The sequence below is a fragment of the Ciconia boyciana genome, chromosome 3 (genome assembly GCF_034638445.1).
Source record: "Ciconia boyciana chromosome 3, ASM3463844v1, whole genome shotgun sequence".
Classification (NCBI taxonomy): domain Eukaryota; kingdom Metazoa; phylum Chordata; class Aves; order Ciconiiformes; family Ciconiidae; genus Ciconia; species Ciconia boyciana.
Genome location: NC_132936.1, coordinates 39,378,860 through 39,403,442, shown reverse-complemented (window position 1 = coordinate 39,403,442; position 24,583 = coordinate 39,378,860). Strand labels below are relative to the sequence as shown.

At 43.5% G+C, this 24,583-nt stretch overlaps 2 protein-coding genes across 7 annotated transcripts in view; one reads left to right on the top strand and one right to left on the bottom strand.

Moving 5' to 3' along the window:
* The first annotated feature begins 15 nt into the window (after positions 1–15).
* On the top strand, positions 16–14,806 carry PGM3 (phosphoglucomutase 3). Of its 6 annotated transcripts, XM_072855374.1 has the most exons (14): positions 17–332; positions 620–856; positions 1,613–1,818; positions 2,692–2,876; positions 3,390–3,457; positions 3,766–3,899; positions 4,056–4,251; positions 8,675–8,832; positions 9,847–9,930; positions 10,707–10,805; positions 11,121–11,237; positions 11,995–12,117; positions 12,960–13,133; positions 13,766–14,806. In XM_072855374.1, the coding sequence occupies exons 3-14, from the start codon at positions 1,615–1,617 to the stop codon at positions 13,850–13,852; spliced, it is 1,629 nt and encodes a 542-aa protein (XP_072711475.1). In that variant the 5' UTR covers positions 17–332; positions 620–856; positions 1,613–1,614; the 3' UTR covers positions 13,853–14,806. The 6 variants fall into 6 exon arrangements, with proteins under 6 accessions (XP_072711479.1, XP_072711476.1, XP_072711475.1 ...); XM_072855378.1 differs by lacking the exon at positions 620–856 and having other exon boundaries at positions 16–332; XM_072855375.1 differs by having other exon boundaries at positions 16–870.
* Positions 14,807–14,812: 6 nt separating this feature from the next.
* Positions 14,813–24,583, bottom strand: part of DOP1A (DOP1 leucine zipper like protein A) — a 68,509-nt gene continuing 58,738 nt past the window's right edge. Inside the window, exons 33-38 of the mRNA XM_072855383.1 lie at positions 23,794–23,930; positions 22,379–22,434; positions 21,294–21,458; positions 19,590–19,719; positions 17,557–17,616; positions 14,813–15,395 (exon numbers count right to left, since the gene is read on the bottom strand). Of these exons, the coding sequence (XP_072711484.1) occupies positions 15,090–15,395; positions 17,557–17,616; positions 19,590–19,719; positions 21,294–21,458; positions 22,379–22,434; positions 23,794–23,930 (854 nt within the window). The 3' untranslated portion in view covers positions 14,813–15,089. The remainder of the gene's footprint in view (positions 15,396–17,556; positions 17,617–19,589; positions 19,720–21,293; positions 21,459–22,378; positions 22,435–23,793; positions 23,931–24,583) is intronic.

The window sequence follows — 24,583 nt, the reverse complement described above, 5'->3', positions numbered from 1 at the left end:
CATGCGCGCTCGGCGGGGCGGTCCCGCCGCCGGGGGAGAGGCGCGGAGCGGCAGCGTGGGGGCTCGGTGTCCGTTGCCAGCTGCGCGCCTCCCTCTCGCCGCGTCGGGCCTCGGGGGAAGCGGGGCCACACGCCATTCTCCGCTAGTTACCCGCTCCGTTTTAAATCCCTACAGTCAAGGCGTGAGACGCGAGGGCGGGCGCGGGGCTTGCTTGCCCGAGCTCGGCCCCCTCAGCGGGGCCTCTCCCAAAATCCTGTCAGGGAAATCGCAGCCCGCAGCTGCCGCGGGGAACGCCGCGGGGGCTGGCAGGGGTGGGCGGCCGGCTGCCTGAGGTGAGGAATAAAATCCTGGCAGGCCTCCTTCTGAGGCAGGTGCCGTTTGCTTCCCCTGAGGTACTGCTGGTACCCTGAGGTACCCCAGGCAGGGCCTTACAGGCCGGGCCGGGCCAGTGAACAGCGGGCACTGATGCACGGGCATGAAGAGAGTACAAAATGGAGACATCGCGTTTATGTACGCGGGCAGATACGACTGGTGTCTGGGGTGGCAACGTGGAAGTCCGTGCGTGACGTCGGTGAAGTTGTGCAAGACTTGGTGTCACTGAGAGCTTAATATGTTACAGTGAAATCTGGTTTGCGCTTGAAGACGCTCTTTCCTGACGTTAACGCTGGATTTTCTCTGCGCGACGGGGCTGTACGATGGCTGGGAGCCCCGGCCCCGGCTCTGACTGACGAGTGGGCGTGGCCCGGTCGCCACGTGGCGGCTGCGCGCCCGCCCACGGCGCTGCCATTGGACCAGCGCGGCTTGGAGGCGTGGCAGCGGCGGTTCCGGAAGGGGAGCGCGGCGTTGGCGGCGGCAGGTGGGCGGCTACGGGTGAGGCGGGGGCTCCCGTGGGGCTCCAGCCCCTCACGGGTGGGCTCGGGTGGTGGTGCTGGGTGGGCCTCGAGGCATTCAGCTGTGCAGGGAGGCGGCTGCTGGAGCCGCTTGTGCGCTTGTGGTGGTGCGTGTCCGGCTGGCCCTTCCCGGCCCGACGGCTGTCAGCGCCTCAGGTGCCCGGGGCGGGGTGGAAACTGTGGCGTTGACACGGCTGGCGCGGTGGGTCCGTAGAGAGCAGCTTAGCAGAGCTGCGATCCGAGTCAAACATCCGGGTGACACTGCTGGGGGTTTTCTGCTGTCTGCAAGGGCTCGAAGAGGAAGGACAGGTTGCTTTTGAACTCAAAAGTTAATGTATGGAGTTGTGGCCGAGTGCACGGAGTGGCTAATGTTGCTGTGAGAAATGGCCAGCCCTTTGCAATAACTTTGTTAGGAACCCTGGATCCAGACGATGAACAATTGTGGCTCTCCTCACCTAAGTCCTGTCGTCCCTTCGTGATCTGGTAAAATCTGGTCGAACGCGGTTTATCTAGTGCTATAGTGGGCATGCAGAGGCTCCTTCATGGATTGCTCTGGTAATGGTTCCCCTTGCAGGCCCACCAAGGGATTTGTGGGATGTGAATGGTATTGTGTTGATACCGGTTTAAAATACCTGTGGGCTTCAAAATTAAAATGCAAAATGTGAAACTCATTATAACGACTTGACTTCTCTCACTTGCATCTGCGTTACTTCCTTCTCTAGAAATGGATTCTGAAGCACTTAAAAAATACTCAGCGTTACATCCTAAACCTGCTGGACTTACTCTTCAGTATGGCACCGCTGGATTTCGCACCAAGGCCGAACAGCTTGATCACGTCATGTTCCGCATGGGCTTGCTGGCAGTTCTCAGGTCCAAAGCTGTGGTGTCTACTATTGGCATCATGGTTACAGCATCTCACAATCCTGAAGTAAGAACAACCTTTTATTTAAAAAGAAAATAGATGTGATCAGTCTGGTGGAATCAAAGCTCTTCATGGTACCGAGAGACCAGATCCTGAAGGCACTTGGACCTACTTAAAGCATGTGTTTAGCCTGCTCTCTGTAAATATGATGTCTGTCATATTTGAAGTTACTTTTCCCCGTACATAGGAGCGTCATTTTCTGTCATGTGGAAATGCTGTAATGTAGGAAATTTGTAATGTTGGCAAGCTAGGAGTACCCTTGAGAAGAGATGAACCTCTGAGCAAAATCTGCTAGTTTAAAAAGTAAAGAGATGCAGCAGTTACAAATCAGGCATTCAGACTTCTGCTGCTGTGGAGCATTCCAGGTTATTAGAATCTCCCGTTATGTCATTTTAATGTCAAATGAATTTCATACCAAAATTATAAGAGGGAAAACATCGGTTACTTAATATAGAATCATAGAATCGTTTAGGTTGGAAAAGACCTTTAAGACCATCAAGGCCAACTGTTAACCTAGCACTGCCAAGTCCACCACTAAACCATGTCCCTAAGTGCCATGTCTGCACGTCTTTTAAATACCTCCAGGGATGGTGACTCAACCACTTCCCTGGGCAGCCTGTTCCAATGTTTGACAGCCCTTTCGCTGAAGAAATTTTTCGTAATATCCAATCTAAACCTCCCCTGGCACAACAATGTGCTAGTGATATTACTTTTTTGGGCTTATTAGAGGTTTAAATGAACACCTAAGCTATTGCTTCCCAGAAATTCTCCACATTTAAAGAAGCAATGTGATTGAACTGTGTGTCGGCTGTCGTCAAAGACATTTTATTAAGTTACCCACTTTTAGACTTGGTATCTTTTGTTCTGTTTTCCTGTAAGGAAGACAATGGTGTAAAGCTGGTTGATCCTCTTGGTGAAATGCTGCACCCTTCCTGGGAAGAGTATGCCACGCAACTAGCAAATGCAGAGGAGCAAGAATTACAGAAAATAATAACTGAGATCTGCCAAAAAGCAGCAGTGAACCAGCACAAAGATGCTTCAGTTTTTATTGGTAGAGACACCAGGTAACTATAAAATGCTGTAGATGTGTGCTGCTATTATGGAGGTCCCAGCATTTTGTTCATGGGTGCTTTTGGATGTTTAGCCCTCCGCAGCCAGATTATGCTTTTTTTTTATGCCTAGTCTGCTACCTGTTAAAGTAATTTATGACTACAGCAATAAACAAAAGTTTTCCAATGCTGTTCCTAGATTAGCTTCCCTGATAGTTATGAGAACCTCCTAGCACTGTTTCTGAATGGGATGCTTTATTGTGGGTTTGGGGTTTTTTTTTTTGGGGGTACCGCGTGACATCCACGTGTGTTCAGCAGTTTACTTGTCTTTGCAATTCGCTGGGGTGGTGGCTTTCAAACTTTTTTAGTGGGAGGCCCCTACAATAGAAAAAGGTATGGATTTCTTCATATTGAATCCAAGTCTACCAGCAGGAAGCTTGTAGAGTCTTCTTCCACATGTGCTTCCTTCCCAAGTCCATACATAAATGCCTTCTGCAAAGGTTATCAGTTGTATTTGTTGTTTTCCAGGACAAGCAGTGAGAAACTTTCACAGTCAGCAATAGATGGTATCTCCGTTCTAGGTGGTCAGTACCATGGTATGTTGTGCTTTTGAAATTCTAGTCTGATTCAAGTTTTTATGTAAATGTGACTGTTATGTAGACCTAAAGCAGTAGCCCAGACACCATTTCCATTTTTGCTTGTAATGATCTTTCAGGATAGTTGGATGGCTTTACTGCAAGGAGGGGTGTGTGTGTTTCATCTTTTCGTAACAGAACTTGAAAAATTTAATAGGGGTTTCCTGCACTGCATTTGTACATTTATTGTAGAATAGCATGTACTGTACAACTTCTAGGGAGGAATTAATTTAGTATTCTGTTTCTGAATGTTGTGCCTTTTATGCTAGATTATGGTCTGGTGACAACACCACAGCTACATTACATGGTCTGCTGTCAAAACACCCAAGGGCAGTATGGGAAAGCAACGCTGGAAGGTTATTACGAAAAACTATCCAAAGCTTTTACGGAACTGATAAAGCAGGTGAATACTGGGTGTTGTCTTCTTCATGTAAACGTACAAAATTAATATCTTCTGTTTGTTAGCCTGTTTGGGTCTGAAGTTTTGAATTCAGCATGCCTCCAGGTGTGGTTTCATTAGGGTATGAGTTCACTTTGCCCCTTCTTCCCTTGTGCTAAGTCTCCCAGCTCTGGAGAGAGTCAGAGACACCTGAAGATTGACTGTGCCAATGGAATTGGAGCCCTGAAACTATCAGAAATGGAGCCCTACTTTCCAAAGGAGGTGCTAATTCACCTATATAATGATGGAACCAAGGAGAAACTCAATCACTTATGTGGTGCAGATTTCGTAAAAGTTCACCAGAAGCCACCTAGAGGTATGTAGTCAGTAATTTTATATCCTTTTGCCTGCTCTCCAGATCTGAAAGCGCAGGGTCTAGCAATGGCGTATCATCTTCGGATAAGCTGAGCTCCCCTGTTTCTTACTAAGTGACTGCATGAATGGTTCTGCTTGCACAATGGAAAGAGAGAATCCTATGGCTGGTTTTGGCACATCCCTAGTTTATGTTAGTCTAAATTGTTTGGAGGAGTACAGTATGTCTCTGACTGGCATATGTTTGACAGTCTGGTCTGAATGTTAAGCTGGTGGAGTCCAAATATCAGTCAGGACTGGCTTACTTTCATTTACTTTACTTCCCTTTGTGTTGTCAAGAAACATTTACATTGTGGGTTGGGGTTGCAGATGCTTTTCTGGGTTCCTGAGGAAGAGCTGGGATAATTAACAGCTTGGTGCCAGCAGACTGACTGATTGACATAAACCAGTGAGGAAATTATTTGATCCAATTTCCTGCAAAGTGCATTAAAAAATCCCTGAACTTGGGGAGCAGGCTAGTTTGGATATTAGATTATTTAAGGCTAAACTGGGCTCTCAGTTCAACAACTGCACCCTCACTGCAACTGCTAGCCAAATCTGAACACCAAGGTACGGTGTCATTTCCCCCTTGCCACGCTGCTTGCGTGCTGGAGAAATGCAGAAAGGGGAGCAGCACAGCAGCAGTGTCACATCTGGATCCCGGTTTTAACTGGGATTGAGGGGAGGCTCCTTGGTCATTTCCACACAGGGATGTGCTCTGAAAAGAAAATGTGGTTTCATAATGAGTTGCTGAAATGAATGATCTGATTTCTCTGAAGTGTTAAGCAGTAACAGCTTCCTGTTTAAAGTTATAGGGAGTCTCAACTTGTTAAACGTTGCAGTTGCCATTACCTCATGCTTTAGCTTGAGGATCTCAATGGCAGTGGGACGTATTGTCCTGTATCACTGTAGGCATGCAGCAGAAGAAAGAGGCAAATTTTGGGGTATAGTTTCCTGTGCTCTGAAGGAGAAAGTGTCAGCAACATGGGCCAGTTTTCCTGTCTGCTTGTGTACTAAAATGTGTTTTTCCAATAAGAGTTTACAGGGTGCAGCGTGTCCTTTGGAGCTCCCTGCCGAGTTCCTGATGGACTCTGAAATCAGCTTAGGGAGTGGCCAGCTGCAGACTTTCTGAGAAATGGACTCTGAGGTTAATGTGAGGAAGGATCTTGGTCAGCATCTTAGAGAAAAGCAGGATATAGAATCATAGAATAGTTTGGCTTGGAAGGGACCTTAAAGTCCAACCCCCCTGCAATGAGCAGGCACATCTTCAACGAGATCAGGTTGCTCAGAGCCCCGTCCAACCTGACCTTGAATGTTTCCAGGGATGGGGCATCTACCACCTCTCTGGGCAACCTGTTCCAGTGTTTCACCACCCTCATTATAAAAAATTTCTTCCTTACATCTAGCCTAAATCTACCCTCTTTTCATTTAAAACTATTACCCCTTGTCCTATCACTACAGGCCCTGTTAAAAAGTTTGTCCCCATCTTTCTTATAAGCCCCCTTTAAGTATTGAAAGGCTGAAATAAAGCCTTGTTGTGGTTTAACCCGAGTTGGCAACTAAGCACCATGGAGCTGCTCGCTACCCCTCCCAGGGGGATGGGGGAGAGAATCGGAAAAGCAAAAGTAAGAAAACTCATGGGCTGAGATAAGAACAGTTTAATAATTTAAATAAAATAATCATCATAATAATCATAATAAAAAATTGTAATGAAAAGGAAAAATAATGAGAGAGAGAGAGGAACAAAACCCAGGGAAAAACAAAAAAAATCATTGATACAACCGCTCACCACCCGCTGACTGACGTCTAGCCTGTCCCCGAGCAGCAATCGCTGCCCCCTGGCCAACTCCCCCCAGTTTATATACTGAGCATGACGTCATATGGTATGGAATAGCCCTTTGGCCAGCTGGGGTCAGCTGTCCTGGCTGTGCCCCCTCCCAGCTTCTTGTGTGCCTGGCAGAGCAGGGGAAGCTGAAAAGTCCTTGACCAGTGTAAACATTACTTAGCAACAACTAAAACATCAGTGTGTTATCAACATTATTCTCGTACTAAATCCAAAACACAGCACTGTATTAGCTACTAGGCAGAAAATTAACTCTATCCCACCCAAAACCAGGACAAGTCCCCCTGGAGCCTTCTCTTCTCCAGGCTGAACAGCCCCAACTCTCTCAGCCTTTCTTCATAGCAGAGGTGCTCCAGTCCTCTGATCATTTTTGTGGCCCTCCTCTGGACCCGCTCCAACAGGTCCATGTCTTTCCTGTGCTGAGGACTCCAGAGCTGGACACAGTCCTCCAGGTGGGGTCTCACCAGAGAGGAGCAGAGGGGCAGAATCACCTCCCTCGACCTGCTGGCCACGCTTCTTTTGATGCAGCCCAGGATGCGGGTGGCCGTGTGGGCTGCGAGCACACATTGCCGGTTCACGTCTGGCTTTTCATCTACCAGTACCCCCAAGTCCTTCTCGGCAGGGCTGCTCTCAATCCCTTCATCCCCCAGCCTGTATTGATACTGGGGGTTGCCCCGACCCAGGTGCAGGACCCTGCACTTGGCCTTGTTGAACCTCATGAAGTTCACACAGGCCCACTTCTCGAGCTTGTCCAGGTCCCTCTGGATGGCATCCCATCCCTCAGGCATGTCAACTGCACCACTCAGCTTGGTGTCATCTGCAAACTTGCTGAAGGTGCACTCGATCCTGCTGTGTCATTGATGAAGATATTAAACAGTACTGGTCCCAGTACAGACCCCTGAGGGACACCACTTGTCACCGATCTCCATCTGGACACTGAGCCGTTGACCACTACCCTCTGCATGGGACCATCCAACCAATTCCTCATCTACTGAATAGTCCACCCATCAAATCCATATCTCTCCAATTTAGAGAGAAGGATGTTGTGGGGGACTGTGCCCAAGGCGTTACAGAAGTCCAGATAGATGACATCTGTAGCTCTTCCCTTGTCCACTGATGGAGTCACTCCATCATAGAAGGCCACTATTTTGGTCAGGCAGGACTTGCCCTTGGTGACGCCATGCTGGCTGTCTCAAATCACCTCCCTGTCCTCCATGTGCCTTAGCATAGCTTCTAGGAGGATCTGTTCCATGATCTTCCCAGGCACAGATGTGAGATGCTTTAATGTACCTTAATAAAAGAGTAGTTAATTTTTGTGAGGCGTTGCTGTGTCAGGTGGTGACTGCTTCCTAGCTATTTCTCTATTGGCATTAAGCCTGTAAAGTTTTTGAGGCAGGTACTCGTTGTGCATTATATGCATTGTTGTATAAACTGAATATCAAGCAAACTAAATGTGAGGTATTTTATAGCCAGCAGACCCACTTGTATGTTTTTTTTGTACAGCTCTGAGAACTCTTGGTGATGGTTACTTTGAAGTGGAGGGTTTTTTTCAATGGTAATATTTATATGCCATCTCCCACTGTAATTGCACTTTGGTGATGGCTTTGCTGGCATGGGGGTGCGTGCTTGTCTTGCATTAGGAAAGTGTGTCTCCTGTGTGAAAGGAAGCAGAGGAGGTGCAGGTCTGTCAAGTGGGAATAGAATAAAATTAAACAGGCCTGAAATATTTCCTGAAGAAAAGCATTTTTGATGCAAGGGAAAAATAGTTAATTTCCACGTGTCTTGGAGGGTGAAGTACGTAGTAGTGTTGTACCAAGAGTGTGCAGTGCACCTGCCACATGCCGGGAAATGCAGAAGTCATGGCTCTGCCCGAGTATAGTTTGCCTCCATGCCCAGGAGTGCGCAGCATGCCACGGCCCTGCTCAGAGGGGTGGTAAGGGAGGGCTGGGCGAGCGCCCTGTGTCCAGCCAAGGTCAGCCAGCTGCCGCTCGCTGCTTCGGGCTCCTGCCCAGGTGTTGGGCAGGCCCCCGAGTGTCGCTCCACAGATGCTGGCTCACTCTGCCATGCGGCGGGGGAAAGCGATTCATCTCGGTCTGCGGGTGATGTGCGCAACTCGGTACTCTCTGTGGTGACCGAGTGCATGAGAAGGGGGTGGGTGTTCTTCTGCTGCAAGTTTTTTGTCCGTGTGCCATAACTGACATTCAGCACTTATTTCCAAAATTTAGAGATGTGACTACACACAGTATTCTGGGACTCATTTTCATACACATCTGGGGAGAAGGTGTAGCATAATAAATGTTTAGAGAACCTGCATTTTTTTATATTAGTGCTTATATTTTTGATCTGAATATGCACTTTTCAGTTGCCATTCAATACAGTGTCCCTGTTGCAAGCCTCCTGGTAAAAGCAATGTGTGTTTCAGAGCATCAGTTTTGTCTGTGTCTGCACAGAGCTAATTTCTGCATGAGATCCACACTGGGACTAATTTAAACATTTTGTATCTTTTTCTCTCTCTAACTTGCATTTATAACTCTGTGTGCACTAGGCCTAGACATGAAGCCCAATGAGAGATGCTGCTCATTTGATGGTGATGCAGATAGAATTGTTTATTACTATAAGGATGCAACTGGCCATTTTCGCCTAATTGATGGAGATAAAATAGCAACTTTAATTAGTATCTTCCTTAAAGAACTTCTTGCCAAGGTAACTTTAACATATGAAATGAATGCTGACACTTTAATTTGTAAAGTGTAAAATATTCTAAAGAACCTGTGTTAGTTTGTACATACACGGTCTTTCTACATCTGCCTAAAGTGAACCCAGTTTAAAAAGAGATCAGTTGTGTACCTCACTGGTATGGCCAAAATGTTATTTTTACAATGGTGTGACTTCCACACTCCAAATAAAAATCTGAGCACTGATATTTAACCTGGAACCTTTTCTTAATGGGAGAGAACTTTTCCAGTTTCAGTGTACAAAGTATTGGTAGTCTGTTCTCTTTGTTTTGGTGTCTTTCATTAATTTTTCATTAATTTTGGGTTCGGTCCTTCCCTCAGCATTTCTGTGAAGCTTTGTGAAGGTTGGTCGTTCCATTTGCATGAGAACTTGGTTGTGGCAGTCAAGGGGTTTTTATGTCATTGTTCCAAAACCATCTGCCACATAGCATCCTCTCCCCACAGGGGATATAGAGGAAAAAGCTTTTTTGGAAGTCCCCTTAGACTTGGTGTCTATGATACTACACCTAGACGAGTTATCCTGGTTTTGTTTTCTTAGAGACCAGCTCATTTCTTACACTGTAGCAGAGATGCTGGCCAGTGAGGAGAACTTGTGCTTGCCACCAGCCTTTGCTTGCTTTGCACTGGAAGCTTTGACTTCAACTGCTTGTGTATGTGGCCTGATGTAAGGCCATGGGTCTGGCTAGTGCACTGAGCTTGCTGAATCTGAAAAAGGGTTTGGAAAGCCTATGCAGGTCACTGAATGGAGAGCTGCTTCAAGCCAGCCACAAAAACTGTGATATACAAAGGCTTGAACAGCATTTCTGTTGTCTTAAATGTATAGAAGTTCTCTGTGAGCTGGTTCCTTCCTCTGATGCCCAGGAGTTTTACGTGTCTGTAGGAGAACATATGTTTAATAATTCTGATTATCCTTCCATTTATCCTACTCCTCTGGCTATGTGCCTATCGGACAGTAAAGCACTTTGCTTCTTGGATTGCTCAGGTGGGACAGACTTTAAAGATGGCAGTGGTTCAAACAGCATATGCCAATGGGAGTTCAACACGCTACCTTGAGGAAACACTGAAGGTATTCTCCAGTTTTTTTCCTGGTATTTTTCTGCAAATGTTGTTTACTGCAAATCTGTTTACTTCTAAAATAAATGCTACTGTAACATGATTGCTAGGAAAAATTAAACTAGGCTAAAATAAATGACTCTTTCAAACCTGCAGTAGCCGCTAAATTCTTGGTGGTAAAGGAGATGCAAGAGAGCAAAGATGAAAAGTTCTAGTCAGCTTTTACTAGTTTAGAAAAAAGTTCAGCAAAAGTTAAGCAAAATCCTCTGTCACTCCTGGAACAAGTTGAGGAATTTATGGCATTGCAACTTGGTAAAGGCGCCTTGATATTTTGACTATGGTTGTTTTCATTTTCTGTAACAGCCTAAATGTTGTTCGCTATGGAGATGGGCTTATGATGGGTTGGCACAAATTGAGCTAAGGTATTATTTCAGTTTGGATAGAAATCTGGTATGTTCCCTGAAGCCATAAAATGAATTGGGGTTTTCCTGGTTTGGGTTTTTGTTGTGTGGTTTTTTTGTGTGTGTGTGGGGTTGGTTGGTTTGTTTGTTTGTTTGGGTTTTTTTCATCAGCCTTTATTTCCACTTGGACAAATGAAATCTTTTTAATCAGGCCTGCAGAAATAGTGGGTAATTTTAGCTCTGGGGAGTCAGTAGCTGTGAAACACAGGTTAGTTTGTAACAGTCTGCCTGGGTTGGTGCTCAGTTCCTGGCACTTGGCCTGCAGTTTCCATCTATTGAAGAGAGTCTATAACACTGTTTACGTTCTCTGCCTATCCTTGGGCCACAGGTACCTGTGCATTGTGTCAAAACAGGAGTGAAACACTTGCATCACAAGGCCCAGGAGTTTGATGTTGGTGTTTATTTTGAGGCAAATGGACATGGTACAGTAAGTATGAGCATGTAATGCGATATGTACAAAATTTTAGCTGGATTAGCTGGAGAAGGTCTTTTTACTCTCTGCTTACATTTATAAACAAGACTTTTCTCTCCTTGTTTGAGAACAGACTTGTTTCCCCCTTCTGTCTTTATCACAGCATTGCCACCAACTCCTCAGTGTTTTATGTGGGGATGGGAACTCACGGTAGCAAACATTAATGATGGTTATTTGGGCTTAAACGGTAAAAGTTTTTTCCTCATTGCCGCACGTATCCTAGTTTGTCATGTGGGCTGATCTTGACAAGCTCTCATCTTTTTATTCTAGGTATTATTTAGTAAAGCTGCTGAAATGAAAATAAGAGAATTAGCAAAAGAGGAGAAAGATGATGAAAAAAGAGAAGCAGCAAAGGTGCTTGAAAACATGATTGACCTGATTAATCAGGTAAAAACTGAGAGAAACAAATTACTGCAGTGACAGTCATGGGGCTAACCCTGTTTGTGCGTACCTCTCAGGCTACGGCTAGGGACTGCTGCAGCAGGAAGTAGGGTGCCATGATAGAAGGGGCCAAGCAGAACAGGGCAGGAACAGTCTTCTTTAGAAAGATGTAATACTTTCTCACGTGTGGATGCAGAATGCTTTTATCTTGAGCAGTCTTCTGGGTTCAGGACCAAAAGAGGGAATGGGATGGCATGGGAACCTAATGATAGGTTGTGACTTGTTCATGATTCAATAGCAAGTGATCGTTCATCTGATGTTTTTCACTAACCTATGTGGTACGGGAGGATGGGGGTGTCCCAGTGCCCTGGGACTCCTTGTCTTAGCACAGACATTATTCATCCAGGGTAGTGCCAAATCACACTTCACAGGCCAGCTTTAAGCATCCTGACCCCAGAACAAAGGTGAGGTGCCAGTCCTCCTCAGGAGAGGTGAGGACTACTACTTGCCCTTGGCAGAGCTGTACAAGTATGCTGCTGCTCTCCTTCCCACAGGGTCAGCATGCTAAGGAGAAAAAAATAAAACAACCTCCCCCCCGCCAAACCAACCAACCTACCCACCCCAACTACTAGAGTGAGGCAAGTCACCCTGGCTGCATTTGCACTCTCTTCAGGTGGAAGCTTACTGATCAAATCATGCCTTCATTTCTTCACTGCTGACTTCTCCAGTATTTCTCCTTCCCTTCCCCCTCCCCTGTTAACAGACGGTTGGTGATGCCGTCTCGGACATGTTGGTTATTGAAGCAATCCTGGCTTTGAAAGGTCTGACTGTGCAACAGTGGGACGCCGTCTACACCGACCTTCCCAATCGGCTGCGCAAAGTTCAGGTGAGTTACACACCACGCTGGCTCAGGGTACAGCAGTCCCTTGGGGCCCCGCTGGGAGCAGCTCTTGCCTGTATATATTTAGATGAGCTTTATTTTAAAGCTGAAACAGCCCACTGAAGGGCAGAAGTAGGCCAAACAAGACATGAAACAACCCAGAGGAGGGTTGGACATTTCACTTGGACTAAACTAAAAATGATGAAATAATTATGATTACAAATTATGAATTATTATGAAATTATTATACAAATGGTGAAATAATAGCAAACTATGTTAAATGGAAAAACTGACCAAACCAACTGTAAAACACTGATCAAATTTTAACTTAGAAATTCTTTCTTAACTTTCAAATTAGAAAACTACTGGATTTTTCTTGCTGTGCCACTTGGTATAACTTGAGTAGTCAAGGTCTTCCTTATCTTCTCCACTATTCAGACAAAGAGCTTGAGCAGAACAGGCTCTCATGTGGTAGTGTTCTATTACACACAGTAAGGGAGCTCCAGGCTCTAAATTAACCAGAGGGGAGAGTTTCAGCTTTCTGATCTACTGGGAGAAGCTGTGGCTTCAGTTGAGAGGCTGACCAAGGAGGTATGTTCAGAACTGATGCTTTTTCCAAACGAAGCAGCTGAGTCCTACCAGGGCTTGGTTAATCCATGCTGAGCAGTGGCTGAGCAGGGATCCTAGGGATCCCAATGTGTTTGAGCAGGGAACTCCCAAATTGAGCTCTTCTTTAGGCCGTGTAACACATCAAAACCTGAAGTTCTCTCTTACCCATGACCTTTTCCATTCTGCTCTCATCATACAGCTCCAGCATGCAAATAAATTGTCCATTTCTGATGCTGCAGGTTGCAGACAGGCGAGTTATTGACACAACGGATGCAGAAAGGCGTGCAGTTACACCTCCGGGACTACAAGAGAAAATTGATGCGCTTGTAAAGAAGTACAAATTGTCACGAGCATTTGTCCGTCCATCAGGAACAGAAGATGTAGTTAGAATATATGCTGAAGCAGACACACAGGTCAGAGCTTAAACAACTTGTACATAAGGTGGATTTGTTAATGTTAAACAATCTTCTGCTTAGCATTGGGTGATGGAAGGAGAAGTATGTTTACATACTCATCATTTAATCACACTTAACAGGTGCTAAATTTGGAAAAAAAAAAGCTTAGTTGGAAAAAAACTTAGTGATCACAAAAAGTCTCTTTGGATTTTCTTTTATTTATAAAAGTGATGTTTAATGTCCTCAGTGTTTATCTTTCAAAGTAAAAGTTAAATGTTTATAAAGGCAGATTTGACACTAGATGATTTTGAAAAGATTATCAGCCTTCTGAGAACTCAGGGTTAAGAAGAAAGTTACCAAAGCAGCCAGTAACAGCATGATTGCATAAGAGGCAAAATAAAAAACAACAACAAAAAACTTTGGCTGCTGTTAAAAATTAGTCCACATGTGAACTTAAAGTTGACAGCAAAAGCAGTGGTCCTGCTTACTTCCTCCTGCCTGCATGACCACAGTGGCAGAAGATACCTCAGGATGACAGAGCAACTTAGGGAACACAGCATTTGCAGGAAAATGCTTGCCTTAATATCACAGATTTGCTCTAACCTTCTCATGCTGACACCTATGTAACTAACTTTTAAAACATTCCACAGGAGAACGCAGATGCCCTCGCCCATGAAGTAAGCCTGGCTGTTTACCACCTCGCTGGTGGAAAAGGAGCACCGCCCCAGCCTCTATAACCAATGATACAACTGCAGTTAAAGTTCATAGCTTGACTTATTTTTTAATATTACTTTTTTTACCATTTGCTAGCGTGGAGATACCCAACCCTTCCTGAGAATAGCAAGGATTAATCAGAACTGAACGGAATATTATTCCACTTACTCTTTACCTTTGTTAGCAACTTACCTCTTTGTGAGATGCTCTTGCTGCTGAATGTTTTCCCCACCCCTCGAGTTTGTCTAATTTCTGAAGCTGAAGGGACTGAGAGGTGACTCACTTTTGACAGCCAGTGGCCTGGTCATGCCCAGAAGGAATTCTGCCCCCTGCCCAGCTTATTTCATAGGTTACTGTCACGTCCAACTCCCGCACCCTCGGCACGCTTCTGGTAGCTGAGTTTGACTCAAGCTCTGTTGTGACTGTGCTCGCCGTAGCTGCAGCACAGCACGCTGCTGCGGAAACTTCATCTCCCACCTTCCCACAGCAACTGAATCATCTGTGGGCAAACAGTATAAGGTAGAAACTGTCACTGCTCTTGAGATTCAGTTCACCTCAGTTCAAGGGGGAAACAATAGAATGAAAAAGAGCATTTGCAAACAACAACATATCATTGTAATAATATCTTCATTACATACTTTTGTGAAATTTAAGTATTGCTTAGAAAGCAATTTGCAGTAATAGTGTTTATAATCACTTTTAAGAGGGAAGGGACAGAGACAAATTTGTCTTCTGTGGCCCTTACTACTCCCCAGCAGTGTGAAGGGGCAGGGCCAACGGGACATAATGCTTTAAACACACAAGTATCCTCATCCGCATATTTCAGTTCAGGGTACCTGCCTCCAACACACATATTTTTCATTGTAGTCCTGTATTAACTCGTGGCATAATGGCACTTTCCAGATTGCTAAATAAGCACAAGTTCCAATAGATCAAAAAAAAAAAGACAAAAATAAACTGGAAACAAATTGAAAAAATGTGCACCTTGTATTTTTTTAGGATTTTTTTAAAGACAGAACTCAAGACAAGAAAACATGTACTGTAAATAGTAGGCACCATAATCAATATGAGCCACCAATATTTAAACTTGATTCAGGCCACATCCAGAACTTTTCTCTTATTTACAAATATTTAACTTACATACAACATTAAGTATTTCAATACATACAAAGTAAGAAAAGAATACTATACAACTGGGAAAGATACAGTATTTCATTTAAATAGTTACATTACATATAAGCTGTATAGTACCAGTTTGGTTCATGTTTTTATGACACCTTCAAGAAAATCCTTCTCAACCATTTCTTCTATCTTTTGTCTGGCTTTGCTGGAGAAGGTCTTGAGGTTCTCCATTTTTATGTCCTTACTCGGAAAACAGTTGGGGTAAAGGACAGGGCTCCCTGAGTGTCCAACGCATCTGCTCGTGACTTTGCTGTTAAAAACTTGGCTGAGTACATTGAAGAAAGGCAAAAGCTGCTCAATGCTGCGAACAGTGTAGATGGTTAAAAGCAAGTGACCTGGTTCCCAACTTAGTGTTTTCCCTGAGCTGTCCTCCTCTGGGTTTTTCTGTAAACACAGAAATGGGAAATAAGACAACACAGAAAAAGGACAGGTAAAAATAGAAGACTAATGCCCAATAAAGTATTTTTCCATATTCCAAGAAGTATTTGTCCTGTCACCAAAATACACATATGCTGGAGTGCAGCTTTCGAAGCAGATCTGCTCCCCCCCTCACCGCACTTTGCAGCAGTGGTGGCTGGGAGCGTGCAGGCTGGCAGCGGGTCTGCTGACACAAACAGGAAAGCTGTGGTGGGCGTTGAAGTCCACTGCGCCTCAGCCCAGGGCTGCCCCAAAGCAAGGCAGCCCCCCCGCCCTGGCACCCGCCATGCTGCCCTGCAGAGCTGCTCCTGGTGCAGCATCCCGCTGGCTAACATGAAGAGCCCAAGCTGGTGATAGCCAATATTGCAGCTGCTTGGGTAAGTTGTGTGCTCCTTCAGCTGCTTTCCAAAGCAGGTCTCTGATAACACTCGCACTTCACCCTACTGCCAGCGTTAGCGACAATAAACCCCAGAGGAAGTTAAAGTGGAAACAAAGCATCTTCACTTTGAAGCTAGTGTTCAGAGTTTTCAGGAAGAGCAAAAGCAGTGCTGTTTTTAGTATCAGAAATAAGACACACAGAGGATCTGAGCAAGCACTTGAAGTCATCCTCAAAGGAAAATGGTTCAGTTACTCATTGCATGCTCTCAGAAGACCTCAGTTACGCACCTTCCATTTCAGGGGGGGACTTTCAAGGGAGAGAATTTCAGGAACCCCACCAGCGAAGGCAGCAGTCACACACCGGATGCTCACAGGCAGTGTCAGTGCACTGCTGTAACCCTGTTTAGGGTTGCCTTAAATATCTGCGTACTAAAATACATGAGCACCAACATCCAGCTGCTTATATGGTACTCTTCGCTCATTTCCTTTTGTCCTTTGAGTCAAAAAACATACTCAAATCTAGACAATAAGGTACTATCACCACTAGAAACACCTTATTTGGGCTGTTACTGACAAACCAGTGTGGGAGCGCTCCTACTTGGAAGTAGAGTTCCAGCAATACTGGATTTTATTCTGTGAGGAAGGAGAAAAGAAGCACAAAAGCCACATCAAGGGGAGCCACCTCCTGACCAGCGCCTCCCTCCCGCTGCCCTGGCAATGCCTCTGCCAAGGCGGGAGTCCTGAAGAGCAGGCTTTGTGACAAAAGGAGAATGAGGGGGAAGGAACAGCAGTGGGAGCAGAGCGTATGGTAAGGATTACTCATTGCCCAGCCTTTGAGCAAACAGATTTTCTTCAAGAGATAACTTTAGCAAATACAGTTTTTGCCCTTTAAGTGAAGCAACTGTCTTGCAGTTCAGATGCCTACATGATATCCGTTTCACAAAAAGCAATTAGGTTAAAATTAAATATGAATGTATTTAGTATTTTAATCTGGCGGTTTGGCTCCCTGCCAGAGGAGATTACTATTCTAGCTCTACAAGTCTCAAGAAAAGAAAGGCTCATAATGAACTAGAACAAAGACTGAATTCCAACACAGAAGGAGTTGTTGATGCCTCCTACTTTTAATGAAGCTACTAGTTCTTAAATTTTCTCCTTTAAAACTTCACATTGGATTCACAGGAGAGGCTTTTCGGTACTGGTTCTCTATCGTGCTTAGTACTGGTGAGTGGTGAGCACGGACTACCTCCAGCACGCAGCAAGCATCAGTGTTACACAGCAGCCAACCAAATGGGGTGCAGGCACAACTACTAACTCTCTCTCTCTCTCTCTGAGCAATGAAATACAATCCATCCAAGCCACTTCCTCATGGCAGCATCTGCTAAGCAAACACCACTAATTCCTCAGATACTTCAAACAACAGTTAATTTGACACAGACCGATTAGGGATTGTGTGTTCCACACCTGCCATTTGGTAAAAAATATTTTATTATTTAATGGTTTGCAATCATAATTCTTCTTACAACCAACATTAACTTTTTGTAATCTATTTAATGTGTGAAACAAACTCAATTTATTTTTAAGTTACCTATAAAAATAAGGGCCCTCATGATTCTTTCACTTCAAAAATCTCTCAACTTTGACTGATCTCTCTCAGTTCTTACTGAAAGCTAAATACTGCCCAGGGCCTTGAGGTGATGGTATTATTATGGTGAGCTTGTTTCACAACTCAAGCATCAAAGGCCACCCTCACCTGATGCTTGGCCATCTCCATTCCCTCCAAAACCACCGTCTTAAAGTCCTCCTGTTTGTCCTGTGGAAGGAAAGAGGAGAACTTTGAGACTGCATTTCATATATCAAAATAATACCTTGCCATGAAGGCCGTGCGGTTGCTTGGTTGGGTGCTGTGCTTCAGCTAGAAAAAAGTCACCCGCCCCAACAAGTCCATGGTCCAGAAACAGCAGACTCTGGAGCCAGCATGGCCAAGACACTATTAGACAATAACAGCACTGCCAGTTTGTTCTTCTATTTATTGCCAGTAGTGTCAAAGGACGTCTTAAGCACATTTCCTTCAGACAACAGAGCCTGAGCAACACCATACTACATGAATCTGAGCATTAGTCAGAGTGCCCTGAAGGAAAATTAAGATCCACTGGAACATTTTGCTCAGAAACAGTTATTTTCTAAGAAAAACCTGCATCTATATGCAACAGTATGCTCCTCTGCACAAAGAAGAAATGGCCTGAAGTCAGTATTCATTACCTCGTGTTTATCTCATCATCATACCCATAGCTATGGTTCACAGTGCGCAACTGCTGCCGTGACTAGTGGGTTCCAGAAATTCCAGGAAGTTTTCTATATTCTTAAAGGATACTGTGGAAGTCCTGACTTCACGCATCTATCTCAACGTACAGTACTCACCAGCATGTATATTTTATACATCATATGTAATTTATAATTCAATGGAGAGAGATTATTTGGAGTGTGACAACTTTATAACAGGTACAGCACACTACATTGAACATCAGGGTTACAGGCTATACCTGATTAGCCACTCAGTTAATACTGATTATTCCTTTATACATGCAAGAGGAGAAATTTAGTCTCATCTTCATGGTTGAAAAACAGTAAAATGAAGAACACAGATGTGCTTCAGATACTTGTTTTATCCCCTATAGTTGTGAGCCTTGCTTGAATAGTTCAGATCTGCCTACAACTAAGTTAACCCTAAATTTGATGTAGCCACTTGCATGTCAGCAGTAGTTTCTTTACTCAGTGAAAACATTCGGAGATTGCAAATGCAGTAGCTACAGCAAGCTGCCAGCGTTACAGCCCTAACAATGCCATCTATTTGGAGGGAAACCCAAGAATGAAACTTCAAAGCTTCCTCCCATATGGCTTCGAGCTTCTTCCCCATTTCCCTGGCCCACACAGCAACCTTTCCCAGTGAAGTGCCTGCCCAGGGGGGCTCTGTCCTCACAGCAGGAGCAGCAAAGTATCTGACTGCAATTCTCTGTGGCAGCAGAAGGGAACTCCTTGGGACAGAGCTTGCCCAGCTTCCATCAGCTTCATTAGCGGATCAGGCCTTCACCCCACCCAAACCAGGGTTTTAATATACCTCATGCACCAACATAATGACAACCCTAATTCTGCTCCCACTCTACAAAGTGTGCAGCCAAGATTTCCCCAGAACTGTTTCTACTGTGCTCTGCCTTCTTCCATTCATCATAACTGCTCCGGGGAAGAAACCCAGCCCTCCCTAGCTCTGCACAAGTCTCAAAACTCTTGGTTCTGTCATTTTTAGGAAAGCAACAGTTTTCTAAATATTTAAATGTGATCATTATTAACCAAAATGCTTTTCTACTTCAAAAGGTAGTTAGTTATACTAGTATCTACATATATGACTGGCTATCTGAAAGTGATTTTATGTTAAAATATATTAGACACTGAAGCATATTCTACGTTTTACTCAAATACTACAAATAATACTTTTAATTGGAAACTCCAAAGTCACTGACCATAATCTTTTTTTGACCATAGCAGGTTTGGGGTTTTTTTTGTTGTGTTTGGTTTGGGTTTTGTTTTGGTTTTTTATATACCTACATGTGGGTTTTTTTGCCTGATGCTAACTTGAGATTACTCCAGTGGGAATCTCCCACACAGGATAAACTCCTTTCCATTCTTCATTGTTAAAAAAAAATAAAAATATCCAAAACGAAACAGTGTTGTAAGTTACTGTACATGAAAGTTTTCAATGAAAAGCAAAACTGGAAGAAAGCAACATACCTTTGCTTTTTTTCGCAGCAGTTTTGCTAGACGCACCACATACGGTTTGAATTCCCTCTGATGTGTACCCTGTCTTCGTACTTCCAAGCCCGAATCATCTGATGCTTCTGGAATAAAAGCCCAACGATACCTGTAATGAGATAACACAAGCAGACATTATCCTTACTGAACATGCAGGCTTTTCTGCTAGATCTAAAAAAATGAGTGCATGACGAAAGTATCAAAGAAAGAGGGGGGCGGGGGGAACCAAAACCAACCCACACAAAAAAACATCAGTCTTTGACAAGAAAGAATAGGAAAGAAACATTCTGAAAAGCAGGAGGCAACATGTCCGAGAAAGTAGCATTGTCTTTTTCCTTTAGAGTTTCTTAAAGAAACAAATGTTCTTAAAGAAAGAATCTGTTTCTTACGGATGTCAAGAGCAAGATAAGACAGAGAAGCCAAAACCAGTAGTATTCACATCTTCATTGTGTGCAAGAGAACTGAAAGCGATTCTGAATTATAAAATACGTAAATTATTTAGAACATTTTGCTGCACATTTGCAATGCTTACTGTAACACACAAAACGTTCTCAATATACCATGTTGATAACAGAAACTCATTTATTTTACCTATTCATAGGCCAACGAGGCCAAGTGACCATTCCCTCCCCACCGCTTGCTGCACTGCAGGCTGGCTACTTGCATTATAACTATAAAGGAAATCAAAGTTTCTGTCCTTAAAACTTCAATCCAAGCCTCCATGAGAATGCCATAAAAGACAGTGTAATTCAGCACAACTATTGTCTTTCCAGAAATGCAGAGTAACGACCTAAATAAAACTAGGTTGGCTAATAATAGGGATTAGCTTGGAGAACTGAACAAGAATTGTGAGCCAAATCCCCAGAAAATAAAATAAATGAAGGAACCTTCAAGATTAGCTTTAGATTTAGAAATACTAAAGGGCACAAACTGACAGAATGTGTGCAAGTCCCTCCATCCTCTAGCCCACACAAGCATCTTTTAAATCACAGGGTAATTAGAGGTGACCAAATGTCTACAGGGCTGTGCCAGGGCAGCAGCTCTCACGCGGTCACCACTGTGCAGTGTAAAGGAAGGCATGAGATACTTTCTTTTGTCCTTGGTGGCCTCTCATTTCTAGGGTCTTCAGCAAATGCCAGTTGTTTTGCATTCATTTTTTTTCCAACAGAACAGGACTGCAGAGGCACAGAGGAAGCAGTTTGCACACATGAATGCTACTGACCTAGAAAAACCTATGGGGTCCCCTTCACAAGCAGGTTTGTTGCAACATCTAGACAGATCACGTAGGAGTAATTTAAGCAAGTCATGCTGCGACAACATACAGTCGTCTGATCTCATGCATTAGTCACTGAGACGTGTGGGTGTATTTTGAGTTCTTAGACATTGCTGCAACTAAATACTTTAAAAATAAAATTATTGAATAAATCACTATTACTGATTAGCTCACATGTGTGGAGAATCTCTTGCCACACGCTAAATCAAACCAGCTTGAACTCATTTGGTGTGTAGCATCATTTGCTCTGGGGGCCACTTTGACACTGGGAGGGAATGAACTGTGGGCTGCCCTGGGTGAAGGCCAGAAAAGGAAATGAAATAGGAAAACAAAGATTTTTATACACTAGAATTATACCAAGAGGCATGGACAAACATCCAAAGACTTAAATGACAGTGTCTTCCACTCACATCTGAAACTGAGGCAGGTTTTCAGATGGTAAAGCTAGGGCCAAGTCCAGAAATTTGCAAGCGGACAAGTACAGGTTCAACCATCTCTGGCTATTGTAGGATGTGGAGAAACCATTGCCGCCTGTGTACGTTGTCTCCAGACCAGCAACAGATGGGCCAGAAGTTCTAAAATGAATTATAGCAGGCAGGTGAGTCATAACAGCCTTCTGCCACTATGGGAACATCATTTTTCATACTTGCCTTTACAAACACACAACTCTATTTACCAACTTAATCCTGAATCCATAAATCAAACCAGAACATTGCAAGTCTGTGCTATGGGTGGAGTTTTTTATGTTTTTATATCTCTCTCTCTATATATAGATATATATGATACAATGTTAATATATAAGAAACATGTTACACTGTATCTCATTCCCATCAGACATCCGAATTAAGAGAAAGTTTAAAATTGCCAGTCATGTCAAGATTACTTTATTTTAGGGAAAAATTCTTCAAAAGAACAAAGAGAATCTAGGAAAAAAGTGAAGAACAAGACTTGGGCAAATAACTCCTGTATTTTTGAGAAATCTGCCTCTACTGCTAGCATTGACTGAAATTGGATCATACTGTGCAGAAGGTAGATGGGATAGAAATGGACAATGAAACAAGAAAAATTATCTACCTCACCTTTATGTCTTTCTAACACTAGAAGAAACCCCATTTTTATTTAGACAAAAAGTGCATTAGTCTTATTTTAAATAAGTGTATGATACACAAAAGCTATAAAGTCATGCCATGCATATTTTAATTGCAGAAGCAGTGTCATTTTAGCTAGGAAGACGCTGAAAGAACTAACATACTTGTATTGCATAATTTACCTTAGTGGTTTATGAGCAATCTGACAGTGAGATTTTTTTTTTTGTTTTGTCCTGAATGGTATGTCCCTGGTACTGCAGTCAGACTGAACTACCCTTTACTTGTCCTTCTCATTTGAGCTTGACAATTCTTTTTAAGACAAATTATTCTAAAGAATGACTCAACTGTTCATCAATGTGCCAGGAGACTGTTACCAAGTTAAACAAGTGGAAAGTTCATAAGTTTACCTGGAAATGTCTTCATCAGCAGTGAGCTCCTGTTCCATCAGTAAAAACACTTGTACCTGAAGATCAAATGCTACATTTTAATACCATTTTTTATGGCCTGTGAGTCAGGAAAATGCTGTAGGGAAGTCTGAGTAATAAGCCTTAGAGGAACTGTTTGGAGCTTTCATTTCCATTCCTGGATGATGAAATAACCCCTTGAACTATGAGTGGACACTGGCACCCTAAAGCTCTTTCATCCCTTATATATAGCCTGAGTAGCAGAAAGGCCATAAGAAACTGGCTCTTTTATGGCCAGGAAAGCTCTCGGAGGCTAATCCCCTCCACTACTTAGAGAGCAAGACCTGAAGGAAATGAGAATAAAGAATCACATAACAGAGCAGTCAAGCTCAGGTGTGAATTCCCAGAAGTAACACAGTCGTGTCCACTGAAAATAGTTCCAGGACTGTGGTAACTTGTGTAAAGGCCAGGGGACAGCACAGGAATCAGAGGGCCACACTGGGTAAAATGGGTTTCCTAATATTTATACTATCGACAGGCTCAAAATGAAATGCATCTATTGCTAAAGCAATGCACCTGATCTTTAAAATACTTTATATAGCTTTTCTCCTGCTATTGCTCAGATCTGTGGTTAACTAAGGGCTAGGTTAGGTGCCTAGATTAAAAAAAAAAAAAAAAAAAAAATCACAGCAGTGATTCTGATTTGCTATCTGTGTCAGCCAGTCCCTTGGGAACTTCTTGGCTAACAGGCTAAACAGACCACAGGATGCACCAGCCACTCTCCTCCATTCTCATTACCAAAGCTGAAACCCAAAAGAGTGCGTCAAACAGCCAACACTGGAGACTCCACAGGTAGCAGCTCTGAAAACAGATGTTTATCCTGTCTTGTTATGCAGAGTAAAACAAGAGAAAGAAGAAAGCTGAGTTGAGCCTTGTATAAATCTAGTTGCAAAATTTCAGCCGCAATGTGATTCTGAATGACCATCAACTGCCAATACAACATGGATTCTGACTCCTCCTTTATGTGGCTTCTCATCCTCATCTCTGGAGGAAGAAGGCTGAATGACTGGGAAAGTAGAAACAGGGAACACTGAGCACAGCAGGAGTGGGAATGGTGGAGAGGGCACACATACGTAGGCAGCAATTGAAGTAGGAGTCAGCAGGGAACAATGAGCACAAATGCAAATTTAATTCAGGAGACATCTGAACAGCTTAAATAGCATAAGCCAACAGATATTCTATTTGGTTGCAAAAAATAGACATCAAGACTATGAAAATAAGTCAGCTTCCAATTTGTGTCCATTGTACATTTACATGCACAATATCTAGAAGAGATTTTCTTAAAAATGTTGAGGAAGAATGAGCTTGTGTCAAATTTGCACCAGTCTTCCAAATCGTGAATGCTAACTGCAACTCACCAGTTCAGTGATCATGGTCGGCCAAAGTGAGGTAAGGTGCTGCGGAGACATTCTTAAAAGCAATACTCTGAAAAACAGGAACACTTGGGAATGAAGGGTGGGCACCTGTGGCAAACGGAGACTTTCTACCAGCCTTTCTGAAACAAAAAGCCAAGAAGGTTTCCTCAGTTCAGAATAATTCCAACTAGCATTTCCTCGTTCCCTCATTTAAAAGTAAAAATTGAGGGTATCAGCCATGTTACTGTTTCAGTACTTTGCTACAGTTTTATTCTGTCAACATAAAAAATAACCACTTTTGCCAAGCAAGGAACAAAAGCAAGAAACCTCAGAACAGTGCAGTTGCGTATTTTGATTGAAGTTCTCCACATAAATGCAATAGTGCATCTGGGAGTTTTGCTCATCTTATGCAGAGTTTCACCCATTACAAAAAGAGGAGTTAACAGATTCCAAACAATACGACAACAGCCTGAACAGCTAGGATATATTATTATTATTAAAAGGCTACATCATCATAGTACATGGGATATTAGATAGGGACAATACGCTCTTATTTAACCATAACCACCTCTAAGCATTCAACATATACTGAGGCAGATACATAAAGAAATATTTCAGTCAAATCAAAACACATGCACTTTGCAGTTCAGACCAGTAAAACCAGCTGATATCTTGAACATAGCAAACCCAGCTACTGACTTGACTGGGGAAAAAAAAAAAACTTCAAAGAATAAACCCTGGAACAAATGAAACAAGAAAGATGATGTATTTGACTTTCCATATGGAAGAAGAG

Coding starts and splice junctions, on each gene's coding strand:
- PGM3 (XM_072855378.1), top strand. CDS start 1,615: ATGGATTCTGAAGCACTTAAAAAATACTCAGCGTTACATCCTAAACCT. Junction 3,458..3,765: donor TCTAGGTGGTCAGTACCATG/GTATGTTGTGCT, acceptor CTTTTATGCTAG/ATTATGGTCTGGTGACAACA. Junction 13,134..13,765: donor ATGCTGAAGCAGACACACAG/GTCAGAGCTTAA, acceptor AACATTCCACAG/GAGAACGCAGATGCCCTCGC.